Source organism: Halichoerus grypus, chromosome 14, assembly GCF_964656455.1.
Source record: "Halichoerus grypus chromosome 14, mHalGry1.hap1.1, whole genome shotgun sequence".
Lineage (NCBI taxonomy): Eukaryota > Metazoa > Chordata > Mammalia > Carnivora > Phocidae > Halichoerus > Halichoerus grypus.
The window spans coordinates 8412873-8429735 of NC_135725.1; the positions used below are offsets into that span (position 1 = coordinate 8412873).

Below are 16863 nucleotides of genomic sequence, written 5' to 3' on the forward strand. Positions count from 1 at the left end.
CCCAGCTCCGCCGCGGAAGAAGGAAAAGGCGGGCCTGGGGGCGGAGCAAGTCGAGGAAGCGGAAGCGGCCCCGCGGAGCGTGGACAGGCGCCGGCCTCGGCCCCACGCCTGCCTGGACCCCCACGTGTGCGGTGAGTGCGGCTGGCTAGGCGGCCGCCCTGAAGGGGTTAGCTCGCCTTGTCCGCGGCGCTGCAGGGAGGGGTCTCTCCGAGCGGTCCGAGCGGGGACAGGTGCTCACGCCTGTCACGTGCTGGACGGTCTTCTGTGGCCTTTCTGCTCTGGGGGTTTGGGGGTTGACGGGAGCTTGGAGACTCCTCTCCCTCCTGCTCTGCCGTGACAGTGCTGGGTTCACCTGAACTGCCTTCACTTTCTAAAATCCCGGCCCGTGCTGCTTGCGGTTGGCTCTTCTGTGGTGTGTTTGGCAAACATCCGTTCCGCCCTGTGCGTGCTGGGCGCCGAGTTCACAACCTGAATGGACAGTTGCAGGTTATCGGCGCTGGGAAGGAAGCGCATTGGGGGCTGAGATGAGCGTAGGGGAATCTGAAGTGGTGTTTAAGCTGAGACCTGCAGCAGGATGAGAGGCAGCTCTGCAATCCGGAAGCCCAGGGAAAACTACTTTCAGCAGAGGCAGTACTTTTGGCTGAGTCCCTGCGGTGGGAGTTGTAGAAAGGGGACCAATGTGAGCTAGGAGTACAGCGATACAAGATGAAGTTAGAGGGGTAGGGCAGTTCTGTAGGACTTTCAGGCCGTGATGAGCGGTTGAGATTTTATTTCTGTACAATGGGAAAACATTTCCGTTTCTGTTCTCATTTGTAGGAAACATTGGAGGCTTATAAGTGAGGAAGGGACATGATAGACACAGGTACTCTTTAGGAATTGTATATAATTTCGATTATTACTGAGTATATAATTGGAAAGTATTGATGGTTTGGATTAGGGTGGTGGTAGTGGAGATGCAAGTTGGAGAGTTAGAGGTATTTTTAAAGGGAATTCAAAGGAACTAATGGAAGGATTGGGCATAGCAGACGAGGGAGAGGAACATGTCAGAGGTAAATCTTGGGTTTCTCCCTGAGCAGTGGAGTGGATGACGTGCCTGCCACTGGCCGAGAGGGGAAGAATAGGATGGGGAATAATAGATGAGGATGTTATTTAAAGGATTTCATTTTGGACTCACTAAGGGTAAAGTGCCTGTGAGACTTGTAAACGGAGGTGTCAGGTAGGCAGTTAGATACACAGATCTGGAACCCGGGGGAAGTTCCTGATGGGAAACAGTTTGCGAGTCCTCAGCATAGAATGCTGTCGGATTGGATGAGATCACTTAGCGAGAAATGTGGACAGAGAGGGGAAGACTTGAGAAATGCCACTATTTAGAGGTTAGGTATTGGATGTTTACCTCTTTCAAAGTGCAGTGCTAAGCCTGCTGAGAGGGTGGGATCAGTCACCTGTCCTATGTCTGGGAAATCTTTGCTGTTTCATTTCACAAGGCAAAATTGGGCTCTCAGCTACAGTTTTGAACACTTTATATATAATTCAGTTATAACACTGAAGTATATTGTGTTTTAATTTTCCTTGCTTCTTTTCCACCACTTTGAATTTCTTTTTCATATATTTTTTTCAACGTAATAGCTTTCTAGCACATAGTGTGTTTGTATGCAATATATTTCAGGTCCATGGTGTGAAGTTATTAGAAGGCCATCAGAGTGTTCCAAAAAAGATTAAGAAGGAGAATCATTTGGGAAAGAAAGGAGGCATGTAGAGGAGAAATAATAAGAAATTGTCATTTAAGCTGGATTTGAAGAATGGGTAGGATTAATATTAATAGAATGGCTTTTAAGTTTGGATCCTGAAAAAGAACAATGAGGAAGTTTGGCTTCTGTGTGTTGTTCGTGATTAGGGTATGTTAGGACTAAACTTTGAATGGCTTTGAATGACAGTGTGAGTTTGAAATGTTTCGTGGAGTCAGTGGGAAACTTTTGAAGGTGTTGGAGCAGGGAGATGGCACGAAATTGGTGACTTTGTGGAAGATTAATCAGGCAGCAGCATGTGGTCCCAGCAGATTAGATCCTCAGCAAAAAACAATCTGAGTAAGAGATACAGCCTGAATCGGGAAGAGGGAGAAGGGAAAAAGAGGAGACAGTTTTGAGAGCCACAGGAATGTGATGGTCAGATATGATGGTACAGGGTTCCCAGCAGATACATTTTGTTAAGTGAAAGAAGCAAGACCCAACAGGCCATATATAGTTTGATTTCATTTATATGACATATTTGAAAAGAGGCAAAACTAGAGGGATGGAAAATAGATCAGTGATTGCCAAGAGAGCCAGGAGGGGGTAATTGCAAAAGGCTCCACTGGGGGACTTTTTGGTGTTAGGAAACCATTCTCTAAGGTACTGTGGTGGAGGAGACGTGACTGCATTTGTCAGAATCAACACTGTACACCAAAGAGTGAACTTGACTGCAGATGAAAAAAGAAAAGTCAGCCAACGTGTCTGGAAATGGAATGCGGACTGCGAAAAATCTAACTTGTACAAAAGTATAAAATAACTTCACTCAACAGGGTGGTGGTGGGGGAATTGACCTGAGTAATTTTGGAAAACAGTATTTTGAATTAATACTGTGAGGGAAAAGAAAAAAAGCTGTAAATAAACTCTGTACTAGAGTTGGTCAGTTTGTTTCCCATAGCCATCCAGCTTAGCATTGGATGCCACCTGATGGCTAAACGCAGTGTGTCCTGGCACAGAAAAAGTACTGGCAAATCCGAAGTTACTAGTATCATAGTATCATACTAATGTGGTCTCTTGGGGTGGGGTGTTAACTTAGAGCTCGTGTGTACTAACAAATCAGTGGTGGATCCTGGGAGGCAAGTTTCTCACTGTCAAGAGAAAAAAGTTACAAGTAAAGTAAGAGGGGAAGACGAGAGTGAATTAGAGTTGGAGACATTAGGATGAGCTTACTTCACAGATAGATAAATACAGGCTCCCGTGTCCACATAGGTTAGTGTAAACATGTGTATCACCAGCCCTTTCTGGTGGAAAGACCTAGAAGCAGTGACGGCAAGCACACCTAGCACTCGGACCTTAGCATTTTCAGTAAAGGGAACCAGGGTTCCCTGGAGAAATGGCTGATTTCAGGGCTGGTCAGGGAAAATAGAAGATGAACTTGGAACAAGTGCTAGGAAGTAAAGACATGGAAAACAGGATGGGGTCATGTCACCAGACACGGAAGCGACCTGGAAGACTTCACCACTGGCCAAAGCTGGAACAGTTTGAGCAACAAAGTCACTATAGGATTAGGTTCTACCCCGAGTAGCAAAATACGTGTGAGACCATACTGATGTAAATAAGTGATTGAATAAATAAATAGAGAAGAAGAGACAAACTTACCCTACAGAAGAATTAAAAATAGTAGAGGTAGACATGATGAGAGAAATAGAAAACCACCATGAAAACACCACAGTAATTGCTGCAGGTGGGATCCACTGGAGAACACTAAAATCAGAGGGAGACAATTAGGATATTTGCATAATCTCAAAATATATCACCCCAAATATTTATTAGTTGCTGTGGTGATTTTAACATACACATTTTTAACAGAATTCTTTAGGACTCCTCCCCCTAGGAAGTGGAACTTAATTCCCCTCCCCTGGTGTGGGCTGACCTTGGTGACTTCTAATAATATGGAAAGGGACAAATGGTAACTTCACAGTGGAAGAATCTGGCAGACGTTACCTTAACCAAGTGATCAAGGTTAATACCAGTATGAGCACTTCACCTCTGTGATACTCTGCAGAAACATCCATCACACCAGTCCAGTCATGAGAACAATCTCAGGCAGACCCCAGATGAGTTTTCTGCCAAGTGCCTGACCAGTACTATTGAAAAGTGCCTTGGTCGTGAGAAAGAAGACCAAGACACGGCCACCTGATGGCTAAACGCAGTGTGTCCTGGCACAGAAAAAGTACTGGCAAATCCGAAGTTACTAGTATCATAGTATCGTACTAATGTGGTCTCTTGGGGTGGGGTGTTAACTTTAGAGGAAGCTGACTGAGAAGTGTACTGGAGCTTTCTGTTTATCTTTCCAAACTCTTCTGTAAAACTAAAATTATTTCAAAATAGTTAAAACTAATGTACAGATAAAATCTGTAAATGACTGCATTTTTAGACAAATACAAGCACAGAAGAACTAAAATGCTGGTGTGGTTATAATAAAGCTGCCAAGTGATAAAATGACCCTATAGTTAGCAACCAATGACTTAAGGAAAGGGAGTAATTCAGGCGCCATCCATGGTTAAGAATTATAATGGTAAAGCCTAAGCCAAGCTGCACTTTCCAGAGAGTTCTTTGGAACCTTACTGGTCCCTTGAGATGTTTCAAGAAAAAGTGAGTAAGTATGCAAATCTTACATACTTTAGCCCGTGCTTAGTGGTCAATTAGCAAATGAGAAGAACCTGAAAACCTTTCTTAAAAAAGCCTAGTTATTTTCATTCAATTCACTATTTCTCAAATCCATGCCATCTTTGAACCCTTCTTTTTTCCCTATGCCCACTAATAATCTTACAAAATTAGTTGTTCTTGGAAAATTTCCAATTCTTGGAAAATCTTGGAAAATTCTTGTTTTAGAAATATCCAGTATTGTCCAGGAACTTCTCAGGTCTGCTCTAGGGGATCAGCTTTAGAACTTTAGAAATGAATTGACTGTACAGCTTTGGAACGTAGAGAAATCGCCAGGTGGCATTTTTCTTGATACACTCTCTGCTTTCAGGAGCCTTGGGTCACTAAGGGGTTATCTGTTGTATGCCCTGGGCATGGTGAGGTCTCTGTACCCAGAAGTGACCTGTTAGATTTCCTCTAAATGAAATATTAAATATTCCAACATAATCTTACTTTGGAGGGCACTGAAAATTACTGGTCACCTCTAAAAAAAAATAACAAAATAAACATTAGAAGTTTTTGTTTTAGCTACTCTGGATTACATAGAGAATTTGTAGGCAATCTTTGATTTTCTTTCATTAATTCGAATATATATAAGTGCAGCCTATTGTTTGTTCTGGACTTTTTAGGATGGAAACCAGGAAATCAAATGATATGGTCAGTCTCTCATCACAAAGTCGTCCTAGGTTGTAAGAAACACAAACACTGACACTTGTATCATAGTTAACGTAAATAATGGTCTATTTTTACCCAGAACTATTGTTGAATTGTTGTCCCCAAATACATCACACACTAGCCAAGGTGTGTGTATTCCTAGTTTTTGTGTTGGTATCTTGTTTATTTTCATTTTTAAAATCTTAGAAGCACTGATTGCGTAGTTCCTGGACGCTTGGGCCCACGGTGGACCCAGGTGGTTTTGTCTTGCATCTGTGAAGCCCCGGGATTAAGTGTGGCACTGGTGGGTGCCACCTACTGGTTGAGAACAACCCAGTGATCCTTTTGGGGTTTTGTTTTTGTCTTCCAGAACTGCTATGATGGAAGTTAAAGGGAAAAAAAAATTCACGGGAAAAGGTGCAAAGACGTCACAAGAAAAGAACAGATTTCATAAAAGCAATGGTAAGAGAACCATACCAAACCATGCTTCCCATAGGTGGTGGCCCCTATAGTTGGAGAGGGGGGTTGGTGGGATGAGGAGCCTAGAGCAGAGTCTGTTTTCATGGGTTAGGATTAGGAAAAAGCAGGAGTTACTGTGTCCGAGTTTGCGTGTTCCCCACGAAACTGAGACATTTAAGAAATTGCCAGGATAATCAGAGAATGCTATTCTCACGGGAGACCCCCAATCTTAGCTGGGAATGCCTTTTCTTTATTTATTAATTTGCTGCAACATTTTATGTTCATGTTCAGTAAAGTGTGCCTGATGAATGCCTGCTACTGGGGAACCAAGTACTTTCATCCTCAGTGTTTCTAGTTGTGGAGTCTTTATTATTCCATCAGGTGTCACTGTTGCGGAGGAGGAAAGTCAGGGACTCTGTAAATGCCTAACTGATTCCTAAGGCGTCTTTGTTTTTTTTCTTGCAACAATCTTAGGGCTTAGCTGTTGCAGTTTTCATCTCATTTGTTAGCTACTTCATTTGCAAGCTTAGTTAGCTAACAATTTTTATCAAATAACTGTACTATAGGCTTTGAGGAAATTTTCCCAAAACTAGCAATTCTGCAAAGTTAATGTCTTTAATTTGATATGATATTTAATAAAATAATAATGACATCCTTAAAATTTTTTAAAATAAATTAACATCTTTAATTTTAATTTGATATGTGATTTAATATGGCATTTCTAAGTTTTAGGCATTCATTTTATTTTTAGATTCATTGTTATTGAATCATTGAAAATTACGTATGAAGACTTGAATGACAAGAAGTCATTAAAGTAGAATACAAGATAATACAAATAATATTTTATCTTATTAAGTAATGTTAACATGCTTAAAACAGAAACATACCTGACTGACAACAATGGTTATCCGTAGCATTATGGATAGTTTTTATTATGCACTTCTCTAGTTTGTCGATTTTCTATAGTGAATCTGTATTATAATTTTATAAATCAGAAATTTATTTGAGAGAGAGAAAGAGAACGCCCACGTGCAGGCGATGGGGGAAGGAGGAGGGGGGAACAGAGGAAGAGGGAGAGAATCTTAAGCAGCCTCCACGCCCAGCGTGGAGCTGGACCCGGGGCTCGATCTCATGACCCCAGGATCGTGACCCGAGCCATAATCACGAGTCAGACGCTCAACCGACTGAGCCACCGAGGTGCCCCTAAATCAGAAAGTTTTAAAATTTTGTTTTGATTTTTTAAAATCCCGTTCTCCATATATTGAGAGTAGGACAAAGTACGTTTCACTGAAGAGTGTGTAATTTTGTGTAACAAATACAGCCCAATAGATAACAGAGATCTAGGCTCAGGATCACTGAACTCTGATAATTATTTACTATTGTCCCTAGATTCTGGTTCGTCAAAGACGTTTCCAAGGAAAGTTGGCAAGGAAGGTGGACCTAAAATCACATCTAAGAACTTTGAGAAATGTGCCACAAAACCTGGGAAAAAAGGTGTAAAGCAGTTCAAAAATAAGCAGCAAGGGGATAAAATACCAAAGAACAAATTCCAGCAGGCAAATAAATTCAACAGGAAGAGAAAATTCCAGGCGGACGGTAAAAGTGGTGGTAAGCACTGATTCCTTCAGCATGGTCTTTGCAGAAGCCTTGCTCCGCCCGAGCTCTGCAGGAGGGAGAGGGGGGCTCTAGAAGTCTGGTGGAGACCTCCCGTTCTTGCTCCTTGACAGGCAGCATTTGGGGTGGGAGGAGGGTAGCCCGGATCAAGTAAGCACCGGGAAGCACCTTGCCTGCTCAAAATTGTCTTCTGGCGCTTAGAGTACCTTACTACCTAGGCCCTTGCTGAATTATCCGAGCTGTGGAGTTCAGCTAAGCTGGAGGGGCTTCATATAGTAGAAGCCCAATGAAACATCCCTTTCTGTAGGCCGAATTTTATTGATTGATTCAACAAACAAATATTTGAGTTTTCTGTGCACCTTGCCAGGAGATGGGAAAGAAAAATTATAACAGCCAGTAGGGGCACGTGCCCCAACTCAGCTAGAGTTCTTGGCACTGCATTTTAAACACACATGGTTCCTACATTAAGACCCGTCGTGGTGTAGCTTTGGTTCCTCTTCTGTGGGAGCTAGGTTCCTGACATGTCAGAACGGAGCTCTGATTTTATTGTCTCAAATTTTTATATCAGCAGCTGAGGGGAATTGGATACTAGAGATCCCCAAAGTTGTTAGATACACGGCAGCCCTAGCACGGCAGATGTCAGGGTGCCCGGAAGTTGGTGGGATTAAATGAGCTCTGGGTCAGCCTTTCTCTTCTGCTGCGCAGTTCATGAAGCCCTGATACAAACAGGAAATATGCCCTCTGCTTCCCGCAGTCTCTGATGACCACCGGGGAACAGATAAGTAACGGGAATAGTTAAGTACATTGCAGTAAAGTGTATAGCCGTTAAGAATTATGTTCTTGAGAAATAATTTAGTTTTGTGGAAGAATACTTATAGTAGAATAATGTTTAAGTGAAGCAGTGAGATTCTGAATTTTTAAAGATTAATATAAAACATACATAGGGAAATGGCAGGAAGAAAATAAAATGTTACTAGTTATATGTGGGTTTTGAGATGATAGGGGAATTTTGTTTTTTTGCATTTTCCAAGACTTTTATAATGCGTGTATTTTCTAATCTGAGAGGGGGAGACGTTTAGAAGGCAGTAATTCTCCAAAGGGTTCCTTGCAGGACACTCAAATAATATCCATTTTATTAAGTTGTTCTTTGTTGGCCTCAATGGGTTTTTGGATTTATTTGGTGGGATACTTAGCTTTTGAAGACAAAAAAAAAATGCTAATAGAAAGATACTGGACTTACAGAACATTACTCTGAGAAATTTTGACTGGGCGCTGTCATGAGTAAGAGGCAGCAGAGCATGAAGTTTCAGAGTTGTCTCTGGGTTTCAGCCCTGGCTTCACCACTGAGGACTTGTGTGACCTTGCACAAGGAACAGAAGGAACTCCTTAGTGCCTGTGTCTCCCCGATGTGAGAAGGAGCATATTAATAGGGTTGTTGTGAGAATTAAATGATAGATAACAACACTCAGCATACTGAAAATTTTAATACATTTTTCCCTGTTTTAGTTTGGACTAATTTTTGTTTACACTAAGAACTGATTTTGTTTACAGTAAGAACTGATTATACCTAAAGTCCAAGGACTATAATGTCTTAGAGTAGAATTTTTATTTCACAATTGAAAAGGAAGCTGAACATTTTTCAGTTGCTTTTACAATCCTTTCGATTTTTTTTTCTTAACAGGTGTCCTGTTAAGGGTCAATATGTAGCTGTTGAATGAATGAATGAGTGGTTGTTTTCAACGAAATTTAAAATGTATAAACTGCTCAGAAAATGAAATTAAGTCTCAATTTATAGGGAATGATATTTTTACAGTGAATATTGATCCTGATCAGTGTTGCCCTGTGTCCCTAATTTGTACTGGTTTGTGACATTCAGAATGTTAAATGTACTTTATTTCTACAATGACTAGAATAATTTCTCTAATGACTAGAATCAGCAGCCAAGAAACCTAAATGGGATGACTTCAAAAAGAAGAAAAAAGAACTAAAGCAAAATAGGCAACTAAGTGACAAAGCCAACTATGACGTTGTTGTTCGGGCGAAGCAGATTTGGGAGATCTTACGAAGGTAATGCTACCTCGTGGCGTCACTATTAGTCCTTTGAGAGGATGGAGGAGCACCCGTGTACCTCGTAAACAGTGAGCTGTCCTCTGCTAACCTGCACTGCCCTGGGGGTGTTCGGGGAACACTCAGCACGCCGCTAGACGCGTCAGTATTGGACGTCTGCCCGTGGCAGAGGTGTGCGGAATCATGAGGATGGTGTCAGATGTGTTTATGGAAATGTATGAGAATTAAAATGGATTGGAAATCCTTCCTGACAGAGTTCTGAGAAAATGAAAGACAATTTCTTATCGGCTCGCTTTTGAGATACTTAAGTATTTGGTATCTTGGACATGTTTTATTATTTCCTTTACTTCCGAGGTTCTGGCTGTGAAGATTTAAATTGATGCATAAAATTACACCTTGTGAGATGAGTTCTTGTCTTTGAGAAAATTACTTTTCTCCGGCTGCTCTGGAATAGTAATTTTAATGTCAGAGGTTTGCTGCCTCCGAAGAGAAAAATCACACCTAACTGGGTGAACGTACACTGGTAGGGTTTTTAGTTTCTCCTGTTTAAAATAATGTCTTTACTTAAGCTGTGTTTCCCCCTTTATTCTCATTTATAGAAAAGACTGTGACAAAGAAAAGAGAGTGAAATTGATGAGTGATTTGCAGAAGTTGATTCAAGGAAAAATTAAAACTGTAAGTAGGGCAGGCTCATAGTTGCATGTATTAACAATTGAAATCAGCTCACTCTTAGGAAAGGCTAGGGGACCATTTGTGATCTGTGAAACTGTTTTAAATGTATTTGGCCACAAATTTCAAGTACCTTTTAGAATACTGACTAAATAAAAAAATTTAATAGTGGGGACCTTACTGCTGGGAAATTATTAAAATATCAAGTATTTGGCTGTGTCATTTTTTCCAAAATTAAAGTAAATCAGTGTTCTTTAAAGTTGCCTTGAGGAATTTATTAGTTCATTAGTATTTGTCAGAATGTCTTGCTCTGAACTCCATATGCTTTCATATGTTCTAAATTGCTGACTTTTTGAATGTATGTAAACAGATGATTACTTTCATTTCTTCATTGCTTTTACAAACATCATACAGAGATCTTTAAAATATAGATTTGGGAGTTCTAAACTGATTTTCATTGTTGCTGCTTAATTGTATTTTATAATAAACCTCTGTTGACAACTTGTGTATTTGGATAAATACTTAGTGACTATTCACTTGTAAGACAACAGACTTAGTAGTTTTGGGGACCCTAGAGGGGTAGTCTTTGCCAAAGCATACATAGGTCTAATCAGATGCTATTTTCCAGTTTGAAGGAATGTCTTGAAATAAGCAAGTTCCCAGCAACTGCTTTCTTCTTTATCTGGGAAGAAAGGTTTTTTTAGGCTAGAACTTCTCCTCAGCTCCAGCAGTAGTCTGTTATCCTTGATTTAGAAGTATTTTACACTCAGCATCCTTTCCCAACTACCCTTAGGTTAATACTGCATGGCCTTGGGTGTTAATGTGGTGTTCAGATCCTCCCTCTGCTGCTTAAAATATGTGTGCCTTTGGACAGTAACAACGTCTGTATCGATAACGGTGTGCTAGGGGTTATGCTAACCATTGCATACTTTGTCTCCTTTAACCTATTGTCTTCATCCCTGATGGACATTTGAGACATCTGGGACTCAGAAAAATTAAGTTTTGTCCCCAGGGTCACAGGGATAGCATGTTCCTTAACTTCTCATAAACTTGCTTTTCTCATCTGCAAAATGGGCGTAGCAATAGCACACTCTTAAGGTTGCTTTGAGGTCTAAATGAGGAAAATGTACTTGAAGCATCAATCCTGGTTATATAGTAAATAATCAGTATGCACAAAACAGACTTCTTGTTAAAAAATTTATTTTTAGTTAAAATATCTCTACAAACCTCCCTTAAGAAAATTCTTCTGAAATGCATGACTTTGATGGAGGTCCACCTTCATCTTCTGATTTGTTGGAATTAAAATTTTTAGAAACAGGATGAGCAGCAAATAATAAGCACTATTAAAGTAGACTGGTAATGTAAAAAAATAATTTTGCTTGACTATTTGTGGTTATTGCTGTAGAAAATTGATCAGCAAGTCCTGTAACGAGGATCTGATTTATCCAGTCATTGGGGGTAGGGGGTGGAATTTTGAAATACAGCAACTTTTCTAGGAATAAAACAGATATATATTCAGGAATTATAGTGAAAATGTGAGAAACAGAGGGATTAGCTTATAATTGCCAATGTGTATATAGAAACATTTACTCATTTAGCAAGGCTTTTAGATCTGTCTTCTTTCTATACCTTTGGTTGCCAAGGCCAAACATTCCTAGATTGCTTACGTAAGAAAAAAAAAAAAGAGTAATAAAATTTTTGAATTGGAAAATTTCCGTTAGGGAAAGTAACTTTCAGCGAAATGAGAAATACAGTGTGTATAATCGTTAGACAGGTTTGGTTTGATATGGTTTGTTTTTAATTATGATGATAGGAATCGTGCAAAATGGTTAAATCTATCCCTTTCTCTGTGTCGCAAAACCAAAGAATGCCATTTTGTACAATTAAAACATGTATTTCTTCTCCTGAGCAACCTAGGTTTGATTTTATCCATGAAGACTCTACCTTTTTTCTAGCAAGGAATTCTAAAAGCAGTAGCAATAAAACATTAATACTGTGATAGAAACATACATCATCAAAAAGAATTAGTCTAAAGGCCCAAACTGGTCTTTCCTACAGATTGCATTTGCCCATGATTCCACTCGTGTGATCCAGTGTTACATTCAGTATGGTAATGAAGAGCAGCGAAAACAGGCTTTTGAAGAACTGCGAGGTATTTCTTATATGTGGAAGATTATTTATAATAAGTCACTGTTTTTTTCTTGAAATACCCAAAACTGCCCATGGTAATTCTTGTTGAGGGAAAGCTGTGTGTTCTCTGCAGGACCTTTTTTGGTTTTTTTTGTTCTTTGTGTGGGACAAGTTAAGAGCGTGGTCTGTGTCCCCAGGATTGTGCATTTACGTAGTTCTTTGCTTCTGGAGGACTGAAATGAGGTTAGCAAATCATTGTAATGTATTTTGTTTTTCAGATGATTTGGTCCAATTAAGTAAAGCTAAATATTCCAGAAATATTGTGAAGAAATTCCTCATGTATGGGTGAGTTGTTTTATTTATAAAATATATTGTCATTAGCTTTTTAAAGGTGGGGATACCAGTTGTGCCCTTGGTCTGGGATCATAATAATGGCCCTAGGCAGATGCTTGTAATGTTTCTGGGGCACGTGATCTTAAAAGCAATTATTGAGGTAATGTAAATGATGGTCTTACCTTCACCACTTTCGTGAGTGTATTTTGACGCCCTGGAAGAAGAGATGACCAGTATTCAGAAGGTGGATGGCTGGGAGGGGGAAGGTGAGGGGAGTCAGCAGGGTCGGTGGGTTAGGAATGTCAAGATAGGAAAATTTCCTAAATTAGCTGGAATTGCTACTTGTCCTGACTTTTTTTTTTAAGATTTTATTTATTTATTTATTTGAGAGAAAGAGAGACAGAGAAACAGCATGAGAGGGGAGAGGGTCAGAGGGAGAAGCAGGCTCCCCGCTGAGCCAGGAACCCGATGTGGGACTCGATCCCAGGACTCCGGGATCATGACCTGAGCCGAAGGCAGTTGCTTAACCAACTGAGCCACCCAGGCGCCCCGACTTCTTTTTTTGAGCGGAAGGTGCCAAAACGTGCTCACCGGCAGTAGAGAAGTTCGGTTGACAAAATTTCCGAGTATTTCTGGCTGTAATCGTCAGCTGCTTGATTATGTTAGGATGTAATGTCAGTACTGGTGACTACGTGCTGTTTGAATGGAGAATCCTAGATGTGTTGTATTCGTGTTTCCCCGTGTCTTCGACTTTTACTTTCTCCTGCCGAAGAGTTTAATATGGGGAAGGGACGCGGGTCACAGCTCCCTGTGCCTCTGAGGTCACTCGGTCCTCTCCTCAGCCGCATTCTCTCTGTTCTGTGACCGAAGAAGCTGCATCACAGAGAATTCCAGTAACTTGCTCGGGATCTCTCAGCTGCTAGGCAGAGTCAGGTCTCAGACGTCAGTAGCGGGCTGGCTGCCGCGGAAGCTGGCAAGCTGGAGGTGGAAAGACCACTCATCTCGGCTGGCCTTCTCACAAGCGTTTCTTGGCCCACCGGTGGCCCCGCATTTTGATGGGTGGGCTTCAGGGGAAGTTACATTTTGTTGCCACCCGGCTTTCTTCTCCTTTTGAAGAGGAGGTTCCCACCTCCTCTTTTTTCCACTGATTTTTCCCACCGTCGCATTGGGTTTAGGAGTAAGCCACAGATTGCAGAGATAATGGGAAGTTTTAAAGGCCACGTGAGGAAGATGCTACGGCACGCAGAAGCGTCCGCCATCGTGGAGTACGCGTACAATGACAAAGCCATCCTGGAGCAGAGGAACATGCTGACGGAGGAGCTCTACGGGAACACATTTCAGCTTTACAAGGTGACATCCCAGGACATTCTGCGAGCATTTTTACTTTCTCTGTGTGCTGTTCCTGACCTTCTAGTGCCCTGTTCGCAGAAAATAGTTTTGCTTTGGCTGGCCCATTAAGAGACTGTCTCCTACCCCATATTCTCTTAGATTATTTTGTCTCTGGTGTGATGAGCAAGTGATCAGACTTTGATTTCTCTTACTCCCAGAGCGCTATCTCTAAATCCCCTTTAAATTAAACTACATTGTTATACTCCCTCCTGAGTGCTCTGTGTAATGCTTCAGGACGTCCGTTTCTGATAGGCTGAGGTAGACCACTCTTAATAGTTAGTAAAGCTTTGTACCCGCCCCCTAACCAGCTCTGGCTGAAGTGCCTCGGGCTCCCCATTCCTACCTTCTGTGTGTCTCCATGGTGTGGACTATCCTTCTCTAGGTTGTATCCAGGGAGGAAAGGGAGTAGAGAGAACCAGTCTTGGATATAGTAGAGGGATTAATCAGAAAAAGGCCAGGAAGGGGACTAGGACAGTTAAAGAGGCGTAAAGGCACACATCTGTTTTCAGGGATATGGGTTATTTCCTGGCTTGCTTCCCCTGGTCAGGTTCAGCTCCTGGGCTGAACTGAGTGCTTTATTGCTTTTGTAACTGTCACAGGAATATCCACCTAATTACAAAGCGCATGGTGGCAAGAATTTGTGAGCTGACTGCTTGATCTTACGATTAGGCATGTGCTAGCCCCTGTCAACTGGTTGAGTTGGGGTTGTTTGGGCTGGCTCTTCAAATACATTGGTGGGTATATAGAGTGAGAATCAGATAATCAGGTTACTCCATGAGTGTATCTACAGCAGGGCCTTCATTATATAAATATGGGAAATTTGAAATTTATATTAAGTTTACTTGAATTAATTATAATTGATTTCCTTTGCTCTGAAGTTGAAGAAACTTGATTAAATTTAGAGGGGTTTGATTTTTCTCGTTGCAGTCAGCAGATCGCCCAACCCTGGACAAAGTATTAGAGGCTCAGCCGGAAAAGCTAGAGCTTATCATGGATGAAATGAAGCAGATTCTAACTCCAATGGCCCAAAAGTAAGAAAGCTGTTTTTGTCCTTTCTTAGCATTTGAAAGAAGAAAATGTTATATAACCCTTGCATAGGAAAGGTAGATAGTTTCCCAAATAGATTGTGTTATTTAAATTGGATCGTAAAGCTTAGATGCTCAGGCGTGTGGCCTTCTTAGCATTTGTACCGCAGCGGAGTGGTTAAGACGTGGCCTTTGGGACCCAAGCTGCCCAGGTGTGAGTCCCGGTGCCCCCCTCGCTTACTGTGTGACGTTGGGCAGTGGAACCTCTCTCTGCCTCAGTTTCCACATCTGTAAGATTGGGATATAGTAGTACGTGTTCCGTGGAGGTTTATGAAGATGAAATGGGTTAATGTTTCCGAAACACTCAGAAACAGTGCTTTGCCCATAAAGGCAACCTGTGTCTGCTGGCTACTCAGGTACTCCGTGTCAGCCTGACGTCTTGGGTGCCTCGATCATCAGCCTCCCCTGTACGTCTGCATTCCACAAGCACCACACTGGGAAGCTTGGATCACTTAGGGGTTGTTGCAGTTGCTGGTGCTGTTTCGTTCTGTTCATGTTTTAATTGTGCTAAAATCATTTTATGAGGCTAAGCATTGTGAAGGGTGCTTGACAGGAAGAAAATAAGCCATAAAAAAAAATCGGTGCACACACGGAGTTCTAATCACGTGTCCGTTGTTGGGTAAAAGCATAGATGTCCTTACTGAAGGTGGTAGAGTGTATTTGGAATGATGACAAATCTTGGCTGACTAGATACTAAAAATTCGTATTCTGGTTTTGATTGTAGAGGCTACTAAAAGATTTTTGTAGTCTGAAAGTTTGTTTTTTTCCTTAATTCTTAGTATATTGCTGAAAGATGTATTCTGTCTTATGACAGGTTACATTTGCTAAGACCATTTCACTTGCTCTGATTATTTTAGGACAACTGAGGCTGCCTCTGTCTCTCTTACTGTATGTAGTGCTAGATCTGACATAGTCTCTTTTCCCTTTTCTCTCTTTTCAGGGAGGCTGTGATTAAGCACTCATTGGTGCACAAAGTATTCTTGGACTTTTTCACCTATGCACCCCCAAAGCTAAGATCAGTAAGTTGTTGCTTTTGGTTTTTAAACCAAACATTAGAGGAAGAGCCATGTTAAAATGTAAAATGCTGCTTTGATGCACCTTGTCTTTTGGAAATTTTAAAGAGTTGTTTCCTTATTTATTTATTTGAGAGAGACAGAGGGAGGGAGGGGCAGAGGGAGGGAACCTTAAGCCAGCTCCACGCCCAGCATGGAGCCCAATGTGGGGCTCGATCTCACGACCCCGAAATCATGACCTGAGCCGAGATCGAGAGTCAGACACTTGGCCGACTGAGCCACCCTGGTGCCCCTGTTTCCTTATTTAGAGAAGAGAAGGCACTAAATGTCCTTTGAACAAGCCTACTAATTCCATTTAGGTATTTGCCAGAAGGCAGTGGAATTGACCATAGTTTTATCAATCTTACTGGATTTTTATATTTTGATTACAAGCCAGAAACTATCCTCCAGCTGACCATACTGAAAATTAACTCACACATAGATGTTCGGCATTCAGGTAGTTTGAAATTCACCTGTGCTGATAAAAAAAAAAAATCATGTCAACGTTAAAAGGTTAGGGGAGGACACTTATGTAAAACTAAATGGACCATGAAAACTGGACCTCACAGGCTAGCAGGATAAGGAGCAGAGAGTGAAGGTAATTTGTACTGCCCTTCAAGTCAGTGGTGGGAATACAAATGAGAATTCATCATTTAGTCCCCTGAACTTGCTTGCCTCATCAAACTGAACTCATTGCCCATTTGTCCTCATTTCAATAGTAAGAGATAACTCATAATAATGACCCTAACTTCTTTTTAACAAATATGACAGATTAACATTCATAGGAATTTTGACCCTCTCAAAATTGACATAGAGAAAAGACTTTTCCAAGAGTAGCTGTTCACCTAAGCTTGTGGTCCAGTGAACATAGCAGCTGCTTTTGGGGATTTCTGTCTCTTTTCTGCAGAGCACAGTTTCTGACTGGTCTGGATATATTAAGGCAGGACTACATTTGGAGAAGTGAGAATATGAGCACTTGGA

General features: G+C 41.3%; 1 protein-coding gene across 2 annotated transcripts in view; it reads left to right on the forward strand.

Annotated features, from left to right (window-relative positions):
- The first annotated feature begins 14 nt into the window (after positions 1–14).
- The window catches only part of PUM3 (pumilio RNA binding family member 3), a 46392-nt gene continuing 29543 nt past the window's right edge, over positions 15–16863 (forward strand). Inside the window, exons 1-10 of one of the 2 annotated variants that reach the window (XM_036076082.2) lie at positions 15–131; positions 5455–5546; positions 6933–7151; positions 9089–9224; positions 9824–9899; positions 11952–12045; positions 12302–12368; positions 13532–13706; positions 14673–14776; positions 15771–15849. In XM_036076082.2, coding sequence (XP_035931975.1) covers positions 5462–5546; positions 6933–7151; positions 9089–9224; positions 9824–9899; positions 11952–12045; positions 12302–12368; positions 13532–13706; positions 14673–14776; positions 15771–15849 — 1035 coding nt within the window. In that variant the 5' untranslated portion in view covers positions 15–131; positions 5455–5461. The remainder of the gene's footprint in view (positions 132–5454; positions 5547–6932; positions 7152–9088; positions 9225–9823; positions 9900–11951; positions 12046–12301; positions 12369–13531; positions 13707–14672; positions 14777–15770; positions 15850–16863) is intronic. The other variant, XM_036076081.2, reaches the window with a different exon arrangement.